This window comes from Podarcis raffonei, chromosome 11 (assembly GCF_027172205.1).
Source record: "Podarcis raffonei isolate rPodRaf1 chromosome 11, rPodRaf1.pri, whole genome shotgun sequence".
In the NCBI taxonomy this organism is placed as follows: domain Eukaryota; kingdom Metazoa; phylum Chordata; class Lepidosauria; order Squamata; family Lacertidae; genus Podarcis; species Podarcis raffonei.
Window position 1 is genome coordinate 29,599,773 of NC_070612.1, and position 14,715 is coordinate 29,614,487.

The following is a 14,715-nucleotide window of genomic DNA, read 5'->3' on the forward strand; positions in this document are numbered from 1 at the left end:
GGCTCATCACTCCTCCCAAATACGTCCTCTATTAAAGTAGCAGTTTGGGACCAGTCTACTTGGAAGATTGGCCTATTCCATATATGCAGCCTTGACATCTTTGGTTCGCAGGACGATTACAGATGCGCCAGAATACTTGTTCCACACAAGAAATTTATATTTTTGTGTGACCCCCCCCTCCTCACACATCCTCTCTAGCTGGACAGAGAGCAAAGAGTGGAAGTTTGTCGGCTTGACTTCTGCACAGTGATAAGAAATGATATCATCCCATCACGTGACCCTCTGCAATAGCGGCAGTGGAAAATACTGACACCTTCACTATACTCATTCTAGCACTTGCTTAGAATATTTTTGGTTAAGCAAGTCTCTCCAGATATACAAAAGTTACATGTGTTTTATGTTTTTGGTTTTTTAAAGCTACGGTTGATTTTAACCAGATTTGAATATTTTAAAATACCTGTTTTAAACTGTTCTTTGGCAACCGTTTTAATTTTTGGAAACTTCTTAGAGATAAATTACAACTAACAGGTGTAGATTAAAAAACAACAACAACTGTAGTAGCATTGTTATACCTACTTTTATGCAACTTCACACTTACTCAACATAATTAAGACCATCGCCACCATTGTCCTAGCTTCATATTTCTCTTTTCTCATTCAAGCTGTTGCCCTTTTCCTTGCTGATCAGTGGTGGCCTGTTGATGATATTGTGAGAACATCTGATCCTTCCAGAGAAGGACTTTTGCAGGTACGTAAAGCTTTTGTTCTGTTAAGTGTGTGTGTAATCTGAGAAGCCATCTAATCCAAACAGAGATACTGCGTAATGTATTCAGAGTGTCTAATTCATATTTACTTGGAACAGAATTGGTATGTGTTGCATGCACAGAGATGTGCAGGCAGTGCTTTCTATAATTCTGATTATGTTTTCGGGTTGTGGCGCAAGCGACTTGTATGTGTCGCAGGAAGCTGACTCTTTTTTTAAAAAGCATGTATACACTACAAATTTAAGATGGCTCAGCTGATAAACAGCTTTTTCCTCAGCAAATCCTGGCAGATAATATTTTTGAGTGAGTGGTCAGGCTCCCTCACGTAATCAACAGCCCTCTCCCCGGACCTCCAGGTCCCATAGTCTCATGAAAAAAGTGACAGTAGCTTAACCATGAGCACTGTTTTGCTGGAAAGGTAGGATACAAATTTAACAACTGACAAATAAATTAACACTTTAATGTGGGTCTGCCCTATAATCAGGTGTTCCTCTAATTCCTGGCTTTATGGTGTATGTATTATGTTTATGAAGAATTGATGCTTTTGAATTATGGTGCTGGAGGAGACTCTTGAGAGTCCCATGGACTGCAAGAAGATCAAACCTATCCATTCTTAAGGAGATCAGCCCTGAGTGCTCACTGGAAGGACAGATTGTGAAGCTGAGGCTCCAATACTTTGGCCACCTCATGAGAAGAGAAGACTCCCTGGAAAAAACCCTGATGTTGGGAAAGATGGAGGGCACAAGGAGAAGGGGACGACAGAGGACGAGATGGTTGGACAGTGTTCTCGAAACTACAAACATGAGTATGACCAAACTGCGGGAGGCACTGGAAGACAGAAGTGCCTGGCGTGCTCTGGTCCATGGGGTCACGAAGAGTCAGACACGACTAAACGACTAAACAACAACAATTATGTTTATATTATCTAAAGTATTACAGTTCTCTCGAGTTAGTTTACAAATGAAGATAAAAACAAACGGAATAACCGTGTCATAACCACAAAACCCAAACATATTTTTAGAAAAAAATTAATCTACCCCTCTTTGCTACCTTGAAAGTAGGGATGTGGATTTCAGCAAAATTTAGCCACATGGCCTTTTTGGAACAATATTTTCTTCTTCTTCAATCATAGTCGTATTCTTTCTATGTGTTTACTATAGGTGAACTCCATTGGAGAGAGAGTGGTCCTCTATGTGCTAAATAGATTAATTTATCGCAAGCAAGAAATGGAGAAAAATGAATGCCCATTCCTCTGTCATGGTAGCCATGATTATGCGAAAATACTATGGAAGAAAGGAGAGGCAATTGGTTTTTATTCTGTTAAGCTTCCAGGTAAGATTTCCCTTTTAAAATAAAATCACAAAATGCCGTTTAATGCAAGGCAGAGAGAAACAAAGTCCATAGTTTTACATTGTTTGAGAACCATGCTTGTAGTCTTCTTGCATTTTTACGTTCAGGGTGATAAGTGGTAGTGGCAAGGGAGGCCATGCATAAACTGAAAACCATAACATTATAAAAGCAGCATAAAATAGAAAGCAGAATTAAAATGGTATCTATGAAACTTGGGAAAACAATGAGGTCTTTGCCGGACACTGAAAGGACAGTAAAGTTCATTTTAAAACATAACAGTAAAAAAAAAATAATACTTATTTTAACATCTTGCCAATCTAATTCCACAAATAAACCTGCAATGGATGTCTGCGAAAATAATTGCACTTGCTGTATTTGGGGGGCCGAATGGATTATGTTATATAGCCTTGATGTCTGTTGGAAACTTGATACTTGGGCAGATGGGTTTCTAGCCTGCTGTAGCTAACCACATCTTAGGGGAAAGCAGTAAGCAGATGGCAGTCTTTTTGTGTGTTTGTTCCTGTTGATACTTTGACCTTTGTGAACGGAATACACTATTTCAAAGTATATTTGAAGTTTACAGTTGGTCTCAGGGATTTGTAGCCTGTTGTTGTTTTCAAATTGTTCCTCTTGGTGGGTAGGAAAGTGATTGCTATAAAATCATCCAAATAAGTTGGCATGCCCAAGTATGCCCCCTTGCCATCACCTGAGACTAGAAGTAGTGAGGATAAGGTTCTGCAGTAAGTTACTTTCAATACTGTTTGTCCAACCTTGCCACCCCTAATTGCATCCCAGGTTTGTTATGTTAGCCTGGCACTGCCAGAATCAAGAGAAATGGGGTAAGAACAGAAAGGTAAAAGTTGATACTTGCCAGTGTTAATGTAGGACTAGCAGCAATCACAGGGATGCGGGTGGCGCTGCGGTCTAAACCATTGGGTTGAGCTCCTGTTGCTCTGTCCCGGCTCCTCCCTACCTAGCAGTTTGAAAGCACGCCAGTGCAAGTAGATAAATAGGTGGCAGGAAAGTAAACGGCGTTTCCCTGCGCTCTGGCTTCCATCATGGTGTCCTGTTGTGCCAGAAGCGGTTTAGTTATGCTGGCCACATGACCCGGAAAGCTGTCTGTGGACAAACGCCAGATCCTTCGGCCTGAAAGCGAGATGAGCGCCGCAACCCCATAGTTGCCTTTGACTGGACTTAACCGTCCAGGGGTCCTTTTACTAACAGCAATGTTTTAGATACAACTTGAACCCAAAGGGCAAAAGAAAAGTAATGAGCTGATCAAAGTAGAAGTTATATGCCTGGGCAGCAGGGAAGATTTTTCTTTTTTGTGGGGTGGGGTTTAGAGAAGAAGGTGCAAAGAGAAAATAGAACATTTTTGAGGTGCATAACCAAAAATATACCATAAGTTGCTAAGTTCATAAGCTGCCCAGATAATGATTTTGGGGATGTTACAGAAATGCATGCAGGACAGAGAGAAAGGGTTGCTTAGTTGTCTTTCAAGAACACCTTGGACACAGCAACAGAATGAATGCCAATCAGAGCTGCTGTTATGATTGCAGGAAGCATATGTGGTGCCTTTCTGACCCAGAGCTACCAGCTTCCGGTCCTTGATACAATGTTTGTGAGGAAGAAACATCGAGGGAAAGATTTTGGGCTCCTGATGCTGGAAGATTTTGTGGATTCTTTCACAGAAGATGCTCTTGGCCTGCGGTTCCCACTCACGTCTTTTATGCTTGTTGGTAAGCCCTTCCATTAGTCTCATTGCATCAAACCATACTGATATGGATAATGTATTTTTTTAGTTTCTAGGGTTCTGCTTAAAGGGCCATCCAATTATATCCAAACAGAGAAAGAAACTTCCTTGATCTCAGGAACCACAGTGCCAAATTGGCGACGGTATCTTCAGAGGTGTCCAAATCAGCACTGTTTGAAATGGTTCTGACCAGCATCTTGATTCAAAATGGTGTCAGAAGATTTCTGAACATAGGATAAAACCTGCTCCTCCCATCTTGGGAACAGTCATGCCAAACTGGCTGACGATATCGTCAGAGGCATCCCAATTGGCCCAGTTTGGAACTGTGTGTTGCGCCCAAGAGACCTGGGCCCCTTAGAGTTGGTGCCTGTGGTGGGAAGAAAGCATGAAGTACACAGACAAGGAAGAAGAGAGAAAAGCCCAAGATACAGCAGTTCTCTTAGACAAATGAAATATATTCTGTATCATGATTGGGAAGTCCGTGGCCCTCCAGGTGATGTTGAATTCCCAGCTTCCATCAGCCCAAGCCAGCATGTCTAGTCCAGCAACAACAGAAAGGCCACAAGTTCTCCATCCTTGTACTGAATGTTCCCTCCCTTCCTTGAACCAGCTACAGCCATCAAACACCCCATTTCCTTCTGCAGTCATTACTGTGGGTTCTACATTTTTGAGTCCCAGTGGCTAGTTTGACCTGTGGAAATACTGAATGGGAATATTGGTTTTGGGCCTCATATAATTTCTCTGCTCATAACTTTCAAGCAGCATAGGAATCAAGTATACATCAGAATCGGGCACATGCCTCAAAACGGTATCTGCACACAACTTGGGGAGTTGCTATGAAGATAGGTTTTTACATAAATGTTTCATACCTCAGTTACTGGATCGGATCTTTTGCATTCCTGTTGGCTTTACTTCAATTAGACTTGGCTGTATCCTTTTGCATACTTCAAAGACCTGACCAGGCAATTAAGATAAGACATGCAGTCTGCCACGAAGAGCTGTTCTGAAAGTTTAGGGTCTGAAATCCCTTGGGTGTGCCAATAGAAGAGAAAGAATTGCAGATATGCTTACTGCTCCCCAGGTTCAGGTTCCCAAAAGTTATTTAAACTGGTGGCATTTCATAGATGCTGAAGCTCCTGTTACTTTAGCATTGCTTTCAGTTACCATATTGGCCTGAATATAAGCCACACCCAAATATAAGCCACACCTTTAAAATGGGAGGGGGGAAAGAAAAAATACCCTAATATAAGCCACTCCCTTCCTCGCTGCTCCTGGCTGCATACTGGGGGTGGGGGTGGGGGTGGGGTGGCACGCTTTGTTGCCTTCCCCCTTCCTTGCTCTCTCCCTTCCCAGCCTTGTGGGGAGCAGGGGGGTGGGGCTACGCATGGGCCGGACGCCGCTTTGCTGAGCACCGTAAGGTCGTGAATATAAGCCGCACTTTAACTTTTCACGGTCGGAATTTGGGGGGGGAAGTGAGGCTTATATTCAGGCCAATACGGTATATAGTGCTAACAGCCTTGTACCCTGTATTGCTTGGGCATTCTAAAAGGCAAACAAAAATCTGCAGTTTTGAAATTGGTGGTTAAAATCTGTAGTTTTGAAAGGTCCCATCTGCCACCTTGTTTCAAAACGACATCCAATTGTATCCAAACATAGATGAAAACCTGCTCCTTGATACCAGGAACTATCATGCAAAATTGGGTTAAAATCAAAGTAGATTTGAAAGGTTCAGTCCACCATCTTGATTCCGCATAGCATCCAGTTTTATCCAATCCTAGTGAGAAGCTAACTCCTTGAGACCAGGTACCGTCATGCAAAGCTCAGTTACGATAAATTAAGAGATATCCAAATGTATAGTGAACAAACAACTTTCCAAAAGATTCATTAGTTAAAAGGTGCCTTCTTAGCTGTTCATGAAGGCAAAAAACACAGATGATTTACAGATATAGGCTGCTAAATGCTTATTGGAAAACTAATTGTGCTTATTTACACGAGACAGCTGGTGTGGTGTTGCAAATAGTAATAAATAAATAAATAAATAAATATTTTTAAAAATTCAAAATATTCTTATGTAGGGCAATTATACTGTCTGTGACAGAGCTGACACTTCCTTGGAGAAGTCTTTAAAATAAGTTTGTCGTCATGGTGAGGAGGAAAAGTATTTTGTAAAGGAATTATGCAAGTACTGAACCCATTTTGTTAATATTTTTCCCAGCTTGCCAGAAGTACTTTGAACGGTATCCAGGGGATCATGACCTTCTGTGGGAAATTGAAGGCACTGGCAACATTCACCAGCGGAAAACTGTAGCTAGCATTTTGCAGAGAGAAAGTTTCAAATGCATAGGTATGATGGCATGGTTTAAGCATGGCTGGGGGAGGGGAGGGGATGAGGTGCTGAAAAATACACGGTTGCTGATGTGGACCTTGAAGAGAGGCTGTTTTAAATTGCTGTTTGCATATTCTTTTTCTGAATTTTTCCAAGAACAGAAGGCTCACAGAAAGAAAACAGTGGTTCTCAGGCTGATGAAAGTTTTCTGCAGACTGCCATGAACACCACAAGTGAGCAGGCATCTGAGCCCAGGGAAACACAGTTAAGTGTAGGTACACAAGCTGTTTTCTCTGTTTTAGTTTGGAACATGTGTGTCCCCTTTATTTTTAACTTCTGAGCAGTTTTACTGAAGTGGGAAGAAACATCAGGGAACACTAAAAAGCAAGTTTGCTTCGGGTTGGGTGCTCTGCCCCTCCTCCCAAATTTACTTCAACTACATTTGGTGATATTCTTCTTCTATAATTAAAAATTAATGTTTGGAAAGGATATGTGAAGTGCTTCCGCTGTTCTTAGAGGTAACAGGTGCTGCATGTGTAAGCGTGTGACAGGCTTTTTACATTTTTGCCCCCTCATAAAACATTGTCGTTCATGTGATGTTGTTCAGCAGCATGTGTATGTTTAAAGCCTTTTACCTAGCCAGTCAGTTTAAGGATTACTTTGTTCTGTTTTTAATGGTTCTATGTTTGGTTGTGTATAACAAAACACAGAACCATTAAAAATAGAAAAAAGTAATCCTTAAACTGACTGGCTAGGTAAAAGACTTTAAACATACACATAGACATTCAGTCGTACCTTGGAAGTCAAATGGAATCCGTTCTGGAAGTCTGTTCGATTTCCAAAATGTTTGGAAACCAAGGTGCGGCTTCCGATTGCCTGCAGGAAGCTCCTGCAGGTAATTGGAAGCTGTGCCGGACATTTGACATGCAAAGAACGTTCGCAAACTGGAACACTCACTTCTGGATTTGAGGCGTTCGGGAGTCAGAACGTACAAGTGCCAAGGCATTCAGCTTCCAAGGTACGACTGTACATACATACATACATAACTTGATTTGTATATTGCCTTCTCATAGTTCAAACCATGCTCAAGGCAGCTTACAACATGGAAAAAATACATAATTTCAAACATAACAAGAGTAGTCATAAACTAAAACATCAGAAAGTACACAACCAAATTAAACAATTTCCGCATACATCATAATAAGATCGAAAACAAAGATACAAAAAATAAACATCAATAATAGCAACAACTTCCCCTAAACAATTTCACAGCCCAAGAGTCTGCAGAGGGCTGTTGCCCCAAGGTCCAATCTAACCTATCCAGATGGCACATACTTAGTCAAACCACCTCAAGGTGCTGCTAGACAAGCAGCACTTCACAAAGAACAAGGGCTTGTGGTCTAAAATAGACCTAGAGAAAGGGAAATAATGGAGGGATGGGAATGTACGGGAAAGAATGGGATTATATAAAATACACATACTTCAGCTTAATTACGATGTAAGGTATAGAGACTGGGGGGCGGTGAGGGAGCAGCAGTTTCTAAAGGATCAGGAAAAGAAATACAGGGCGAGGGATGTGGAAGTGGAACAATGAACAGAAATGAGATTAGGATAGAGACTGAGAAAAAGGGGGTTTGTGGGTGCCATGAAGTTTGCCAAAAAGTGTCTCTGGCAGAACCCAGAGTTCAAGCAGTCCTGGCACACACAGACTCTTCAGGGACCTTTGGCTGTTGCCACAGAGCAGCCACCTGGGCAGAGGTGAATTGGGTGAAGGCTTTGCCTTAGGTAGGTGGTGGAGGGGAAACTTTGACTCCCTTTCATAAGCTTGCCTGTGAAAAGAAGGAAGCAGCTGGCACAGCTTGCGCTTTTCAGGGTGGTACACATGAAAAGGGTAAGATAATACTGTCGTGTATCCTAAGTATTTCACGCAGACAACAAAGGGAATTAACTTTTTTCAAAATCCAGATGGTGTGTATAATTGAATAATAATACGAATGCAAGAAAATGTGCCAATAATGTCATAAGGATCTTCAGTAGTGTGTCATTTATTTATTTTTAAGTTTGTTGTTTCTCTCTTCCAGGCTGATGCTCATAAAAACAAAGATGGCTTAGAAGTATTTGAAGGCACATCTGAAGGTAAAAGAAGTCTAGCTTGCATGATTTCTGTTAGAACTTTCTTGCAGTCCACAATATGCTCCATCACCACCTAAGCTTTGTGTTCTTCACTTTTAACTAATGCCTACCAAAGAGAGATTTCTTTTTTAAGAAGTCAAAAACCATGCATGGAAAAAATTGGCACATTTTAACTTACTTTAATGGAGCCCTGGGTGGTGGGGGAGGAGGGAAATTAAGTAAAGCGCTTAGTAACTTGTGTATTCCTAAATTTTTTTTAATCGTATAAAGCACAAAATGCAAATGAGTTGAGTACAATCCAAATAAGAACCAAGATTCAGAATACTTAATTAAATTGCTCAATAGGAAATAGAGTAGTTTATGATCCAGAAAATAAAAATATATAAACTGATTCCAAAACATTTCTACTTAATCTGGAATATCTGTTATGAGTGCACATCTTGATTGTTTTTCAGGTTCCAAAAAGTTGTTACAAATTGTTCCAATTATAACACAAATCCTTAGTTTCCTAATACACTCCCAATCGTCTCTGACCTTCACTAAATGAATGAGTTTAGCCAGGTAGAGGATTTGCCAAATAGGCTCCAATCAGCCCTCTACTTTAGGCCATTTACTTGATTCCACTTGCTGCACCTTGAACTCGCTGCTGTCAAAACAGTACGTAAAAGTGAAGGTTTATTTCAAAGATAAAATGACCTGGGAATAACTCCCATAGAACTCAGTGGAGTTTGCTTCTTAGTGCACAGTATATTCATAGGAGTGCAGTGTGGAACTTGCACAGTCATGGGAATAAGAAAGTTCACCCTCTTTGAATTTTGTGGTTTACATATGAAGACTTAATAACAATCTTCTGTTCATTAGCAGGTCTTCAAACTGGGTAAATACAACCTCAGGTGAACAACAGCACATAACATATTACACCGTCTCATGATTTATTTAACAGAATTCAAGCCAAAATGGAAAAACTATAAGTACACCCTTACTGTTTCCATAGGAATTAAGGGACTAAGCAGCAGATAGGTGCTGCTGATCAAATGCCCTTGCTTAATTGATCATCAGCAAGTCTGCCCTTATACACAGAGTAAAGATTCTTAATTTGAAGAATGCTCAGATGATAGTGTTACCTCTCTATTGCATTTGCTTTGGAGAATGGGCAGTTCTTTATGATGCTTCCCTCTGAACCTGCAAAGGCATATGTAAAATCTTTGTTCCTGTGGATGTCACTGAAGGAGGAGCCACTGCCTATACCAAAAAGTAAAAAGCCTAAGAAAATGTGCTTCAAATTCCTAGGAACCAGCACTTGATTTTTTAGATGGCTACACAAAACTGTAAAATACTTGATTTCTAGCGCCACCAGAACAAGGTTAGCGCAGGCTGGGTTTCTAGGCATGTTCAAGCTTTGTGACATTATTTACCTGTATTCAGATCTGAGTGTGTGGGGTTTTTCTTCCCCTCAGAACTTAATGCTGCTCAGCTTTCTACACGATCACGAGGCAATAATCTCAAACGTCCAAAGTTGGGGAAAAGGTTCCAAGAGCCTGAAATGGTTGAAGATGAAGATATAAGTGTTTTTCAAACACCAGAAAGCAGGTATACTTATGTGTGTGTGTATGTGTTGTATAAGAAATGTAAGGTCTCTGTTGTATTGAATTGTACAAAGGAATAGATAATATACTTGGGTAGTTGTAGATGGATTGAAATCTTGGTATGTGATTGTCATTATTATTATTATTATTATTATTACTACTACTACTCATACTATTTATTTATTCAGTTGATTATTTCCCTTTACCCAGGAGAGTTTCAACTATTTAAAGTACAGTATTAAAAACAGTTTAAAACAAAGGAAATTTGTTACAAGGAAAGGCTTGTTAATGTTTATTTTTTATTCCTCATCATCAACCTATCAGAACTAAAAGAGACTCTGCATGCCAGATAAAGTTTTTGACCCTGATTTTTCACCCATCTGACAATGTAATCTTATACATGACTGCTTGACATTAAGTCTCGTTGCGGTCAATAGGAATGGAGCCTTTACCCAATTTAGTGTGTATAGGGTTGTAGCCTCACTGAGCAAGGTCTGCTTGCTAGAGGGAGTTAGGATTGTGTTGAGGTGTTTTCCAGTGGAGAAGAGCAGTAGAAAAGAGCTCATTTAGCAAGGTGGGAAACTCCACTGTGGAAGCCGTTATTTCACCTGCAGAAAGCTCCACATGCTTGGCCTACCACCATTGGTGTTATGTCCCAAAAACAGGTGTTTCGGGGGCAGTATAGGAGAGAGGCAGCCTTGGATCTGCTGGATCCATTCCCCTTTCATTCTCTGAAGAAGCCACGGGATCAGGCTCCTTCATCCATGGCAGCGTTGGCATCAATAATTTCTGCTCATAGGAACAAATGCAGTAAATTGATTTCTATAAAGTGTCATTTGAAATGAAATACTTCCTTGATTTTTAAAAATGTTTCGTTCGATGAAGTTACTGGTTGGGTTTGTCTCTATGTCACACTGTTTTATTATCCGCTGCCTAATTTCATCTGCGTCCCTCACACTAAAAGTGTGCATTTCAATATTACATATACCTTGAGTATTTCACATTCAATGTTCTTGTTGCTGCACAGACTAGAACCTGATGCACGTGTATCTGAAAGTTCGGAAGTGGTGATGGAGATGGAAGAAAATGTGGTTGAAAGTGAGCAGGAGGTGTTAGTTGAAAACCAGAAACAACCAGCCCAAGAAGCGCCACAGATGTGTCCTGCATCTGAGAAGCAAGAGGATAAAGAGGTGTGATTTGAATATATTAAGAACAATTTGTCTGTTTGAGGCACTAACAACCCTTTTTCTGCCAAGTATGACAGAGGAGGAAGCCATGGGCTTCTGCCTGCTATTGCCTTCTCTGCTTGGACAGAAGACTTTGTATGCACTGAGATAAGCATCTAGAAAAATCTAGGGTACATATGACCCCCTCATGGTGTCAAGTTTATATATTAATCTAAACTCTGGAAAGGATGTGCAAGGTAGCTTTACTTGGAAGGGACGCGGGTGGTGTTGTGGGTTAAACCACAGAGCCTAGGACTTGCCGATCAGAAGGTCGGCGGTTCGAATCCCCACGACGGGGGGAGCTCCCGTTGCTCGGTCCCTGCTTCTGCCAACCTAGCAGTTTGAAAGCACGTCAAAGTGCAAGTAGATAAACAGGTACCGCTCCAGCAGGAAGGTAAACAGCGTTTCCGTGTGCTGCTCTGGTTCGCCAGAAGCGGCTTAGTCATGCTGGCCACATGACCCGGAAGCTGTACGCCGGCTCCCTTGGCCAATAAAGCGAGATGAGCGCCGCAACCCCAGAGTCGGCTACGACTGGACCTAATGGTCAAGGGTCCCTTTACCTTTACCTAGCTTTACTTGTAACAAGTGGAAAAGGAGTTGACTGAATGATGCGTGCATCCAACCAGGAAGCAATATTTTTTTCTTTTGTTGTTTTTTATCCTTTTTATAATTTGAGACTCTTGTCGCTGATGTATTGAATTCTGTTGTTAACGTTACATGATAAAAGTGGCTTTGCGCCATTTTAATGTGTACATGCCATTTTATAGGAAATGGAAGTGGAGCCACTCAATGGAGAGCTCGTGGAAGATGCTATCAAGGTCTCAATAGTGGCTGAAGGACAAACAGGAAGTGAAGCGGTGGATGGAGAGTCAAAGCTGCAGTTGGAAAATCCCGAGGAAACAACCCTAACCTTACTTGTCCCATTAATCCTTGATTCGTCAGTAAAATCCACTGAAGACAGTGATGACAACGTTTCTGATAAGGTGAGGGGAAATATATAAGCGATGCTTAAGAGTTTCTTCTCTGCCATGTTGGTACAATCATTGGCAATATTATAAAAAAATTAATAATAATTAAATCCAGCCCATTGGAATGTAGCATGCCGTACAAGGGAAGCTTTTAATGTTTAACAGACTACTGTATTTTAATACTTTGTTGGAAGGTGCCCAGAGTGGCTGGGGAAACCCAGCCAGATGGGCGGGGTATAAATAATAAATTATTATTATTATTATTACAAAGTTAAGAATCTCATCTGTGGCCCTCAGAATATTGTCAAAATGTTTCCTCGACTTTGACTTAAAATGGCTAACAAGAGTTTGTTTTTCTCCATTAGGTTGACAGTGTGGCAGATGCAGAACTTCCACCCGAAGAGGAACAACAAGCAACGCAAAGGAAAAGGACCCTTGTTCCAAATGCAGATCCCGTCGCTGCAGCCGAGAAGGAAGAACCCTCCAACAACGGCCTTTCGAACTCTGTAGCAACCACTGAGGCTCTGGAAGATACCATTTCTGAGAATGTGTCTCCTAACACAACTTCCTCTGTGGAGGAGCAGAGTGAAGAAGGAGGCTCTGACACTCCAGAGGCCCCCGTTGTTCTAGGCCAGGGCGCTTTAATGATGGTTGAACTGGAGGATATCTCGTACTCGCATCACCCAGAAGGGCAAAAGAACCAACTGGATGAACAGTCTGAAGAGTCAGCTGAGCCCACCTCTGAGAAAGCCGCAGACAGCAGTTCAGAGGATGTGGAAATTGAAGTGCCCGTAGTGGATAGGCGGACCTTAAGAAGGAAGGCCAAAGGATACAAAGGACCACCCAAGAAAAAAGGAAAGCTCATTTGAAAAGGGAAGAGGAGCATTGTTTCCACCCAGCTGGATCACTTTCCGTATTTTTCTTAAAAAACAAAACAAAAACAAACAAAAACAAAATATGAAACTACATGGAACACCAGAACACACGTGTATTCAAACACTGAAATCACTCTGCATTTCCCGGTTCAGTTATTCGTTTTGTGTGTTTAACCACTATAAGAGGAGAACAAATTTGGAGGTAAACGGTTAGTCTTTTAAAAAAATAGTAGGACCTATTTTAGCCCAGTTCGTTTAGCCACAAAAAAAGCTTTCCATCAGGCCACGGTAGAGTTGTGGAGAGGCCAAACAAATTACACGACAAATTGTAAATTACCAAGCCTTCTGATGTGGCTTTTGATTCGTAAGCCATTATTTACAACAGCTGTTCCCCTAGAAGTAAGTAAGTGCCACCTATTTGTCCTGTATGTTCTTATTATGTGTACTTCTCCGGTTCTAGCTTAGAGAACATGCTGTGAATCTGCCCCTTATGGTGTGGAAGTAGACACACCCTGGTAACTTCAGAGTTAACTTTCATAGGCTTATTGGGAACAGAAGCTATGACTAGTTATTTTTCAAGCCGGGAGCATTATTTTGTAGCGAATTAAAATCCTGTTTTAACACAATTAGTTGTGAGAGTTGTTCCCTGTTGCATCTTTGGCTCTTCACGGATGCTATATCCACTTTCATTAAGTCAAGCGTCAGCCACTCCCAGCTATGGATCAGATAATCCTGAATTCTGTTTTATATTGGGAGTCTTCTTGTTATTTCACATTGTGAATAAAGCAGATTGTTTTAACTAACGAAGCTTCTAAAATAACAGATGGAAACTGAAGAGTAATTAAGAGTTAACGGTAAGATAAGAACCTCAGATTTGTACGGTTACACCTTTTTATAAGTAGCGGCAATTGGTAAGGTTCGTAAAAAAATGTTACGTTTTAAATTTGAAGCAATTTCTTTTTTAGTGTTTATTAATAAAAAGGTTCACTTGAATAGCGTGGAAAGATTTTGATTTCAATGTGCTGAGGATTGGTCTGTTTTGGCTTTCTGATTGTACAGAATTTCTGGCTATTTTCTAATAGCTCAGTTGACTGGTAGGGCTTTTTTATTTTTTAAAAAACTTCTTTTTCTTGTCTTGACAAAAGTGCTGGGTTGTTGTTTTTTTAAAGCATGTCATGAGAAGGTTTGGGACATGCACAGAATTGCCAAGTTGAGTGGGTTTTTCAGGGTGTTCTTTTTTCTACCAATGTACATTCTGTATTGTGGATTAGGAGTGTATGTTCAGAAATATTAGTTGTTTATAAACAATATATTCAAGTGAACCTTCAGCATTTTTAATGTTTGATTAAATACTTTCTTACAAAGCACATTAAAAACTGTTTAAGGCTTGTCTCTTGTAGTACTAAGCTTTTTTTGTAAAATACAACATCATGACAATTTAAGAATTGTCTGCAGCTTCTGCCACGTCACTAGGACTGGAGTTTTTGAGGGTGATGATGGGGTGGGTTTAGAACCTTGTGTACAGAGTTTTAACAAATATAGGCTATGAATGTTAGGTGTGTTGGGCTAAGCATTATTAAAGTAAACATTTTGTGGGACTTTACATTTCTTGCTCTGTAAATCAAAACTGCGTTTTGTGAGGTGACTCAAGTCTGTATCCCTGTCATGGCTTCTGGATTACAGTGATAACAGTTTTAAGTGTGCTTTTAAATTGGTGTGCGTTCTCCCCAAATCA

At 40.7% G+C, this 14,715-nt stretch overlaps 1 protein-coding gene across 5 annotated transcripts in view; it reads left to right on the forward strand.

Moving 5' to 3' along the window:
- Window positions 1-13,046, forward strand: part of FAM169A (family with sequence similarity 169 member A) — a 31,944-nt gene extending 18,898 nt beyond the window's left edge. For all 5 annotated transcript variants that reach the window (XM_053408747.1, XM_053408750.1, XM_053408751.1 and 2 more), the window contains 10 exons: window positions 662-747; window positions 1,924-2,095; window positions 3,673-3,852; window positions 6,082-6,210; window positions 6,354-6,463; window positions 8,274-8,328; window positions 9,783-9,915; window positions 10,939-11,101; window positions 11,905-12,120; window positions 12,471-13,046. In XM_053408747.1, the coding sequence (XP_053264722.1) occupies window positions 662-747; window positions 1,924-2,095; window positions 3,673-3,852; window positions 6,082-6,210; window positions 6,354-6,463; window positions 8,274-8,328; window positions 9,783-9,915; window positions 10,939-11,101; window positions 11,905-12,120; window positions 12,471-12,974 (1,748 nt within the window). In that variant the 3' untranslated portion in view covers window positions 12,975-13,046. The remainder of the gene's footprint in view (window positions 1-661; window positions 748-1,923; window positions 2,096-3,672; window positions 3,853-6,081; window positions 6,211-6,353; window positions 6,464-8,273; window positions 8,329-9,782; window positions 9,916-10,938; window positions 11,102-11,904; window positions 12,121-12,470) is intronic.
- Window positions 13,047-14,715: the final 1,669 nt, after the last annotated feature.